The sequence below is a fragment of the Gigantopelta aegis genome, chromosome 1 (genome assembly GCF_016097555.1).
Source record: "Gigantopelta aegis isolate Gae_Host chromosome 1, Gae_host_genome, whole genome shotgun sequence".
NCBI lineage: Eukaryota > Metazoa > Mollusca > Gastropoda > Neomphalida > Peltospiridae > Gigantopelta > Gigantopelta aegis.
This window is the reverse complement of record NC_054699.1, coordinates 23,693,898-23,705,416: the sequence shown is the minus strand read 5'-3', so window position 1 is coordinate 23,705,416 and position 11,519 is coordinate 23,693,898. Positions and strand designations below refer to the sequence as shown.

The following is an 11,519-nucleotide window of genomic DNA, read 5'->3' as shown; positions in this document are numbered from 1 at the left end:
GATGCTAAAGTAATTAGATTGTCAAACTCGGTTGACGACAGATGCCCCTTGACACACACACACACACACACCCCCCCCCCCCCCCCCCCCCCCCCCCCCCGTCTCGTACGCTTATGTCCTTCCGACTAGTCGACGCCTTCGGAAACCCAAGTTGCAAAAGTGTAATGAGGTGCTCCTATCTTCGAAGAGGAAACGTACTATAAGAATAATCACGATGGTGTAATTTTATTGCTACTTGACTGAATTATGTGACAAGAAGCAAAAAAATGTGTTTCCGTTTGCAAATCAAACAATTCTGTTCATGTAATGGTACGACCACAAGAAGATGCAAATTGTGTTAATGCAGATGGTAATAATATTGTTTAATTTTGTCGGGATAACTCTGTCTATTGCTATAGATTATTGGAAACTGAGGTTGTGTTCCACAATCATGACAATGTATGATAGATCTAATCATAATTGATAATTGCAGTCGCACCATGTCGCCATATTGATTGTTTTGTCTGTTTGACTATACACAGTAGCTGGAGATTAAAAAGCAAACCTTATCCCTTTTTAATATAAAAGTAATTATGAGATAATACCTAAATTGTTTTAATAAATTATCTTTTAATATTATTTAACCTTTTAGACTACTGAATTCATTTTTGACAAAAACCACATTGAGTGAGTACAAGTTTATAATTTTTACTCATATATAATCACTTAAATGGTTTATAAATACATAAAATACAGTTTGAATTGGTAAGTATTATTTTTGTGGGTTTTTCTAATTTTTATGATACTAGAGACTGCACCAGAAGACTGGTATCGCCACCCACTTCAATCATCAATGGCGTTGCACCATTGCCGTATGCGAGTTTTGAAAACCACATGTTCCATCAACGGGGTATAAAACATTTATGTTTAGTATTGCAAGAACACCAGTACTTGTAACAGGTATAAAATACATTGATCAGGCCTCGAAATTCAGTGTTAAAAGGGCAGGCTATAATAGCCTATAAAAATCTAGGAAATGAAGGGCACCAAGGCTAACCTAAAAGGCACAAAGGCTACGTTCATACATTTTCAAAGGGCACCAAGGCAGTCTTTTTTTTTTAGGAAGTCAATTTAACCAGAAAAAAACCTTTATCTGTAATTCTTTTAAATTGGTCATTCATTAATAAATCAAAGTATTGTAGTGGTGTCATTAAACAAAACAGTTTTTTTTTTTTTTTGTGGTGTCCTTAAAGACAACTTTGGTGGAGAGAGATTATGACGTATCTGGTCTCCTTGAACAAACACTGCTGCTGTTCCATCTCATTACAGCAGGTAATGGATTTTCAGCATTTGTGGATTATTTTTAATATATATATATATATGTTTTGTGTGACTGTGTGTGTGTGTGTGTTAGATGGAGGTTGAGGGGTGTGTGCGCGTGGGGGGGGGGGGGCAGCGATGGTTTTTATATACCCCACCCCACTTTTTGGCACCTTCTTATGCCGTGCCCTGGACCCAATCACTGGCATTGTTAGAGACTGGACCCAGACTAGACATGCCTGGACGTTGAATGGATATGAGCATAACTAATTTGTTTGAAATTGGAATCATTAATGCGTGCTCTTATTAGGTACCACGGTAGTTGGTGACATACGAGATCGCATGATAGTACGGTAACGTGTGTGGCGATTAAACGGCTTTTATTACACTGCTAAGTACTGTAGGCCTATAGAGGAAACTATATCGTATTATCGTAACTCCAGTCATCTCATACATTGTAGGTTTATTTTCCAAAAACAACAACGTGCGATCTCAACAAAACAATCAAGGATTTCTCGATACCACATGCACAGACTACAAGTCATCGCGGGGTTTTTTCCGCATGCAATGGTGAAGGTCATTTGAAGAAGACATGGTACAATTTTCGTTGGCTACTGCTTAGGCCTAGTACCCAGAATTTGTTAATATACACGGGTGTAGCCTGCAGGAAGATACTAAAAAGTAGGATGGGTGGGCACACAGACACACGTATAAAATTAATATATAAACCATCGATCCTGCTACAAAGTACCCCCTTCCCCGCTTCCTACGCCAGTGATGTATAGGCCTATCAACTTCTGAGCATGGGTAATAATTAAATAAACGGAATATTCAAGAATAACCACAAACATTAAACAGTTCACAATTATAAATTAATTTGGGTGATTTTAGCATGGGTCCGCTCAATAGGCTAATAAACATTAAAACTATAAGTCCGTCCCACAGGTTTGTTATTTCCAATACACTTATTTTTCTTCTTACATCAAACAAAACTGAAATTAATAGCAAAAAAACATTTTTTATAGAATGATGGGACAGACTTTTTTTATAATTTCAAAATTTGTCATGAAGAATATCGATAACAACAGCCCAAGTTCAGCCAGCAAACGTTTGTCTAACGTTCGTGAACTATTTGATTGGTTCTCAACATGGCCATTTGGTTTATTGTGAAGCACATAAACCAGTCTAGCAGACGTTTTTCCACTTGGTCTGGTTGAACACAGCTGACATTTAAATAGCTAATAATAATAATAATAATAATTTTTTCCTGAAATAATAAAAAAGTTTTGGCAATTTCTGTCCCTCTTCCTTCCGTTGTTTCTTGGATTCTTTTAGTCTTCTTTTTCTTGTAAGCATGGTTTAGCCTATTTTGAATTTTTTTTTTGCCCCGGGATTCTTTTTCGGCTATTTACATGTTTTTTTCGTAAATGTACGACGTTAAAACTTTCAGCAATTTACGGTGGGTTTTTTCCCGTAACACTGTATGTTTCAACAGCAATTTATCATTTGTTACGTTCGATGTGCAATTATAATACATGACCAAGAAACTGTATACAAACACTACCGAGGAACATCGAATTCGTGCATGTTTAATGTTTTAAAATAAAAGTTAGGGTTATACAAGTTTTAAAAAAACAAAGATACACAAAAGGGGCACCTTGGCAGGTAATTAAAAGGGCACGGTTATTCATAGCTGTAAAGTAACTGGTATTTTTGAGGCATCACGGCAAAGGCACAAGGCAGTACGGCAAATGCCGTGGAGCCGTCGTGAATTTCGAAGCCTGATTGATAAAACTTTATACCAAATATAGAACTCATGTTATTTGCCACTTTATGTTTTATTCAGTGGCAAAGTGAAAAAGTAACGATACTACATTTAATTATTGAAAACTAGTGTTGTTGTCGTTATTGCAAGTATTTATTTTTGTGAGGTAATTATATTTAATTTATTACTCATGCAGTACATGACAAAATTTAGATGTTTTGATTTATTGTATAACTTTGATCGCCCGTTACCAACATCGTCCTGCATGTGTGTTTACTGCAATCCAAGATGGTGGTGTTTACATTTTCAATGATTTGTTATTATGAATACATTTGCTGTGGCCCTGACCCATCTGTTGTTAGGGAATGACATAAAAATAACCTCTTATAACCACACCTTTATTATTATCAGATGTAGGGCAAAAATGTCAGTGGAAAGTATGTCAAGTAAAAATGTCAACTAGTAAAGTGGTACTCAGGACAAAACCCAAACTTTTACATAATACTTAATGTAGAGATCGCATAGGAAGACTGGTAGTGCCACACACTGCCACCAGCCCATTGCAGTGTTTCTTTGGTTGAAAACCACATGTTCGTTGGCGATAGTTACAAGTTATACAACATTTATCTGTAGTACTACAAAAATATCAGTAGTTGTAACTGGTACAAAATACATTGAAATAACTTTGTACAAAATACATAATTCATTTTAATTGCTATTTTGTATTTCATTCAGTGGCAAAGTCAGAAATTAAGGAGACTGCCATTAGTTATTGAAAACAGTGATGTTGTCATTGTGACAAGTGCCTATTTTGTGATATAATTGAACATTATTAATCCATTCCTGATTGACTACAACACAAAATTTAGATGTTTAGAATTATTAAATAACTTTGGTGGCATGTTACACATCTCCCTGTTGGTGCATTTTCTGTGGGTCCAAAATGGTAGACATTTGTTTATGTTTTAATTAAGTACTAAATTTCAAATAACTTATCCACCTGATGAGGTTAACCATCCAAAAATTACCTATTTTAACAAAACCTATTAGTTCAGCATACATACAATTTATTATTTCAATATAAGCTATCGTGAATAGACATTTTTATCTTAAATGTTTAAACCTCTGCAGTTGACCTCAATTGTACAAGTATATTAAAATGTGGACCAGTAATATCAGTCACTGTATTTTTGAACTGGACCATATACATAATATAATGTATAATATCGGGGTGGATTCATGATTTTTTAGGGAAGGTTGCAAGGTTTAAAAAGGGCAGCTATAGTATACTCATAGTGTTGATGCAATGTAGAAAAAGAGCCCCCAACAAAGTCAAAATTACAGTAACTTGCATTACATTTAATAAACTTCTGCAAAAACATTTAGCTGACCAAGATATTACATAACCCCACTAATTTTATTATTTTTACATTGTATGTATTTATCTGTTAAACACTAAACAGTGGATTTTCCGGGCATTTTAAAATGGGGTGAGGGGTACACCCCCTAAAACCCTTCCCATGGATCCGTGGTTGATTATTATATATGTATTATGCTATATAATGTCAAAAGACTTTGATTTAATTAATTTATTAAACTTATTAAAAGGGATATACTGAAACAGAATTCATGTGCCATATACTTGAGGTAAATGAATGGTCCTTTTTTGGCATTGACAAAAATACTTTTAATAAAATCACAACATTTTAAAATTTTAAAAATATAAGTCCTACTGAAATTTTAATGATGCACAGGAACTTTTTTCCATGAGTATATTTATTTTATCTACAGTATAATTTCTATTGCAGACAGTGATTTGTTTGGCTGATGGACATTTTATTACTGATGTGAGGTCATAATTCTTTTGAAATCACCCGTAGAATGGAATCACCAGATGAAGATAAAAGCAACAATAACTATGGTCCTCCGTTGCCACCTCAGATGAAGAAACAGAAAGTTGATGAAGTCAAAACAAATCCTTCAAGCACAGATGGCTGTAATATTATTGGTCCAGCTTTGCCACCCATTCCATCATCTTCACAGATAGGTCCAGCTTTGCCACCTGGTAGATCGTCTTCACAAATTGGTCCAGCTTTGCCACCCAGTACATCTTCACAAATTGGCCCTACTTTGCCACCCAGTACATCTACACAAATTGGCCCTGCTTTGCCACCCAGTACATCTACACAAATTGGTCCAGCTTTGCTACCTGATAGATCATCTTCACAAATTGGTCCAGCTTTGCTACCTGATAGATCATCTTCACAAATTGGTCCAGCTTTGCCACCTGATAGATCATCTTCACAAATTGGTCCAGCTTTGCCACCTGATAGATCATCTTCACAAATTGGTCCAGCTTTGCCACCCAGTACATCTTCACAACTTGGCCCAGCTTTTCCGCCTGATTATAATACTTCTGGACAGTGTGATGTAAAACCTGCTGTGACTGTTGGACCAGCACTACCGCCAGGATACAAGAGTTCCCCTCGGGAGTTGCCTCCCTCGTACATAGGACCTACTTTACCTCCTGGTTTTAAGAGTTCTCAAGAAGAGAGACATGAAGGACCAATGAGCTGTGGTGATGATGATCCAGGCAATACGATTGGTCCTTTGCCCTCTGAGATGGTGTCTGGATGTACATCAAGTGCAGCCGCTGAATTTGAGGAACGAGCACAGAAGATGAAAGACTTGTTGACAGAAAAGGTAAAGTTGAATTAGGCTGGCTTTCCATACGTATGATTTTCGTGTCTGTCATCCATGACACATAAAAAACACTCACCTGCTAAACGTATTGTATCCTTGCCATTAAACATCATCCGACTCCCTTTTAATCGCAACCCGGTGCATTTTTTCACGTTCTGTGACAGAGCTGGAATTGATCGTGTCATACACCTCAGGCTTTTCCCAATTTTTACAGTACAGTGCCTAAAAGCATGCATTAAAATGACCATTTGGTCCGTGAAATCATATATATGGAAAATGTTTTCACATATGACATATGTCGCATGTCAGATTGATAGCATACATACAGAAAACCAGCTTTATAAATACAAAACCAGTTACATACACTACATGTCACAATGTTCCAAGTCAATTAGCAACCTGTAGGTTGTTTCGTAAGGTTGATAATTACCAATCTAATTAAAATTAGCTCCACTATTACATGTGGATCTAAAGACAGCCAGTTGGAGCTCATGTCCACCAATCAAAACCTTACTTGCAGAATCCTGCCAGTGATTTAAAAATAATTTGAAAACATTCCGAATTTGTAATGTAAAACTGAAGACTGATTTAGTTTTTTTTAATTTTATAAATAAATAAATAATTTTTAATGTAAAATTGAAGACTGATAACCCACCCCGTACGTATTGGTATGGTTCGCTGTACTGCGGCCACTAAAATAGACTCGCCCGATATTTTTAGAATTTGTATGCTCCCAAATAACGTTATAAAAGGCGAAGTGTGATTGGTCAATATTTAAATTATTATTTACAGACGAAATGTTACCTGGACATTGGGGACTACGCAGTGTTGTTAGTTTTAAATCACTGGCAGGATTCTGCAAGTATGGTTTTGATTGGTGGACATGAGCTCCAACTGGCTGTCTTTAGATCCACATGTAATAGTGGAGCTAATTTTAATTAGATTGGATAATTACATCCATGTGGACAATCTGCATCAGTAATTTCTTATGACCATTAATTGTTGTTTTATCTGTTGACTGTTGCACTTCACTGTGGCATGTAGATAACAGGCAGGTAGTGAAACATGCTGGAAAACATCTAGCCAACCATCTATGTCTAGTTGATGTTATGGTTGGTATGTGTACTGTGTGCATACAGTGAGTGATTCAGACTGGAAACCACCTAACCAACCATCTATCTCTAGTTGATGTTATGGTTGGTATCTGTACTGTATATGTATACAATCAGTGAAGCAAATTAAAAAGCATCTAGCCAACCACCTACATGTCTGAATAGTTGATTTATATACTTGCTGTACCATATAAATATCATGTAACTTGTTAATCAGCAGTGTTATGATTCCTGTTTACATGTACAGTAGAGTGCAAACCAGCATGTAATTAATAGAGGATATTTCATGTTTTTGTCAAATATGATTTATATCTCATCGAGTGAAGTTTGCAATTATATCTCACAAGTCGCGCTTGGGTGACGAGTGTGATATGAATGCAAACTTCACGAGATAAGATATAAATCATATTTGACAAAAAATATGAAATTTTCTATTTATTATGATTTAAATTTTGGCAGATTACCTTTATTTTTAAAATACCAGCAGCAAAATAGTTCCGGCTTTCTTACAGTGAAGATAACACTTTTTACAGTGGCGATAACACATTTTAGAGTGATTTAGTGAAATTTTCACTCTAAAATGTGCTAACCATCACTGAGTGACTGATAACACTTTCATTTCACTGATATTTTAAGATATTTCACTAAATGTTATATAATAAATATAAATATTATATACTACAATAGATGCACATACATGTATGTATGTTGATGCAAATTGTATGATGTCCTACTGGCAGTTCACAGACCTACTTTTTAACTCTTCAAGTTTGTGAAATTTGGCCGTTGAAGTTTATTGGTTGTTGCCAAGCAACCAGAACTTTAGATCTTACTAATTTGGGCACAAAAGGTTTTGTTGTCTGTTCTCAGCTCTGTTGAAGACTTGGAGTTCTGAATGGTCAGAAATGTATTTCAAGTTATTTTGATCTGATTAAAACTTAAAGCTTAACATTTTAGTGGTTTTGAGATGAAATGTTTTAAGGTCAGCATGTTTGTACTTAATTTGGGAGTGATTATTTTGGGCACAGTGTTTATTACCTTTAATTTGTGCAATCTAAAGCCCTGGCAACCACAAATTTTTACTAGTACTATAAACAAAAATCTGACAGAATTTAATTAGTCTACATTTGCATGTGAAGAGTTTGGGCGCAAAAACCGATAAACGCCATGTTATCCAAAAAATGACTTCTACTATCATTACTTACTTCCAGGCCTTATGTTCTGATTTTCATACTCGTTTTTAAAAATTCTGTCCTTTTTTTAATTTACTTATTTCAACTTAATGATCGCCCATTGTGGACTTGTTATGTTTTACATAGAAAGGATAACAAAAAACCCTCTTGTGCAGAAAATTACTAACATGGATTTGTCAGTTTTTGCTGTTAACTAATTACTGTTCATATATTTCCAAGCTTTTAACATAACAATTAATCCATTTGTGTTTTGTAGCCATCTGATGACTCTGGACCAGCGTCCCGTGAAACATGGATGACGGAATTGCCGTCACAGCTTGGCAAAAGCATTGGTCTGAACATGAAGGCGAGAAATTTCCGCAAACGCGATGTTCCCGACAGTGAGAGAGATGCATCTGGGTGGACGGACACCCCCGCTGACAGAGAGAGAAAAGCAAAGGTTTGGACACAAAATAACACAGAAATTTAAGAATACCATGACAGATATGCATATACATGTACCAATCATGAAGCAAGAATTCCAATTACCGCTAGATAGTCACATTTTGGGGATATTTGTGTGTTTTTTATGTGTGTGTGAGTTTTTGTAAAGCCATAAACATTTAACCCATAAACAAAGACATTATTATTATTATTAAAAAAAAAAAATTGGACATTACAAACATGGATGATGATGAGGTGAATGGTGAAACATCAGTATTTCCATTTGGAGACTACTTGACAGGGCCCTAATCCACGCTTGATGTCAGTGGAGCAGACGCGTGTAGTCACTAGTTAATGTGTTATATAATATAATAATAATAATAATAATAATAATAAATTCTTTGTTTAGTGAGGGTAACACAGTTAGCAAAAGCTAATCTTCCCTGAGGCCCTCAGGTACAAACAATACAGAATTACAATACATACATTTATGAACAAATAGAAAATACATATATGACAATAAACATATTTACAAATGATATTATATAAGAACTGTTTATAATTTTTTGTGAATATATCGATATACTGAAACGAAACCCTGAGTTCACTTGAAATCATGTGACTCGGTGTTTACAAAAAGGATAAATTCCCACGCCAGGTCCGGCCACCCCTTTCGGTTGTGGACTTCCAAAAGGTTCTACAACTTAATACATTTTATAATAATGGTCTGTCCAGTAATCTAACGACCTGCCACAAGGTTAACCAAAACACAACAATTTTAAAACATTTATTCAACACAAAGACAAAGAGCTCTTAACAAAATACTGTGGACATTTGACAAGTTATACAATAATATTACCCTGAGATTTCCGACAAATATACTTATTTGAAAGTTCCATACCAAATAAAACACCGGTCTACATGAAAACTTATAATATCGGTAATTTAGGCTACAACTCCTATTACAAATAAATTAGTCCCTATCGGAAACTATCAATTTGATTTGAAAGATGATTTACACCAAAATCCCAAAACTACAATTCTTCCATGTTTACAATTAATTTCCGCAACAGCCCCTATTGCAAATGTGAATATCCCACATAGAAATTCAACAATTGGTTTGAAAGCCGAATTATCACGGAGTTCACTACACCTCCCAAACCTCAAATAAACATATCGGAAAACAAATAACTAAAATTTGTCTGCATGTTTAGAAATAATATTTCCAAGAAAAATAAATGGCGTGCACCCCCATGCACAACCAACAAAATGACAACAATTCTTTTACTAACAATGTACAACGATTAACCCCATAGCCAGTAATAAAGCATATGGAAACGGAGAGAGAGAGAGAAAGAAACTCTAAAATCTAGGCTTTAACACCCCCTAAAACATTAATTTTACCCAAACCATAATAACTTACGTGTTACCCTATGAAAACACATCAGAAAGTAAAGTTCCAAGTTTGACCACACGGGCAACACGAGGACGAAATCGTATCTCATTGGTTCATCCCAAATAAACAATCATATAAAAATTATTACCCATAACAATTACGCCTAAAATTCACCAAAATATTCTATTATTACTACAATAGTGTATCCACTTAACAAAATTAAAAAATTAATTAAAAGAAAATACAAATAAACATATATATATTTTACTTCCTGTTAAATTACCGTAAAACCTTTAAATATTACCCTACTTAAAATTTTATCTTAATAACAATGAATTCCATGTTTTTATCCCAGCAGTATTATTCAGTTAGTAAACAGTGATTAGTATAGTTAATACAGAAAAAATAGAGAATATAACAAAATAAAATTACAACTAAAAAAAGAAACTAGGACAGAAAAGTTAAATGGATAAAAACATGGTTCATTACAATACAACAGTCACATATTGTATAAAATTGCATAACATAGCGATATGATTTTATAATAAATATGTGACTGTTGTACATTGATAAATTCACAACAAAATGTCAGACAATTATTATAACTTCAAGTAACACATAAATCAGTTTCAGACGTTCATTCCATGATCAGTTTTTCGTAATGACGTCATTTTTTTAGGTTTATCTGAGGTTCAATTTTTCAGTCAGGTCATCTGATCAGAATAGAATAACGGCACAAAGTTTGCAATTGTTATAATTTATTGTAGTGTGAATGTAGAATTAAAAGAATGCTATCACCTAAATAAATATTTACCACAGTGTCTCAGCCAAATGTAGACTGTATCGTTAAAGTACAGTCATGAGCAACGTTTGCCCAGTTAATTGTTGTCACTTATTTTAGTTTTTGTTTGTGTTACTTCTTTTAGGAGAAGGAAAAGAGAAGATGTATGGCTGAAGAAAATCAGCACTCCAGAAAACCAGCAAAGGAGGAAAAACATGTGAAAGAAACGAAAAAACACAAGGTTTATAAATATTCTAAATTGTTAATTTGCGCCTGAAGCTGGGGCCTTTTTTTTCAAATTGTAATACTTAACGGTGTCCTGACTTAACACTGTATGCGCCACTTCTGTTGCTTTTGATAAAATAAAAATAGAATTACCTTTAATTGACTCAGCAAATTGATACAAATCCATAATATGAAGAAGTAATTCTCAAGGAATCAAATTTGTCGAACAGGAAGGAAGGAAATGTTTTATTTAACAATGCACTCAACACATTATATTTACAGTTATATGGCATCGGACATATGGTTACGGATCACACAGATATTGAGGGAGGAAACCCGCTGTCGCCACTTCATGGGCTACTCTTTTTCGATTAGCAGCAAGGTATCTTTTATATGCACCATCCCACAGACAGGATAGTACATACCACAGCCTTTGTTACACTAGTTATGGAGCACTGGCTGGAACGAGAAATAACCCAATGGGTCCACTGACGGATCGATCCTAGACGGACCGCGCATCAGGCAAACACTTTACCACTGGGTTACATCCCGCTCCTTGTTGAACAGTCTATTTTTGTGAATTCATATATTGGTGACTTATTTTGATGACTTCTTTTCTCCC

At 34.9% G+C, this 11,519-nt stretch overlaps 1 protein-coding gene across 3 annotated transcripts in view; it reads left to right on the top strand.

Annotated features, from left to right (window-relative positions):
- Window positions 1–211: 211 nt before the first annotated feature.
- LOC121372471 overlaps window positions 212–11,519 on the top strand; it is a 29,303-nt gene continuing 17,995 nt past the window's right edge. Inside the window, exons 1-5 of one of the 3 annotated variants that reach the window (XM_041498816.1) lie at window positions 212–349; window positions 1,233–1,311; window positions 4,873–5,767; window positions 8,329–8,511; window positions 10,818–10,913. In XM_041498816.1, coding sequence (XP_041354750.1) covers window positions 4,946–5,767; window positions 8,329–8,511; window positions 10,818–10,913 — 1,101 coding nt within the window. In that variant the 5' untranslated portion in view covers window positions 212–349; window positions 1,233–1,311; window positions 4,873–4,945. Of the gene's footprint in view, window positions 350–1,232; window positions 1,312–1,624; window positions 1,895–4,872; window positions 5,768–8,328; window positions 8,512–10,817; window positions 10,914–11,519 lie in introns of those variants that run through there. The other 2 variants (XM_041498807.1, XM_041498797.1) reach the window with 2 other exon arrangements.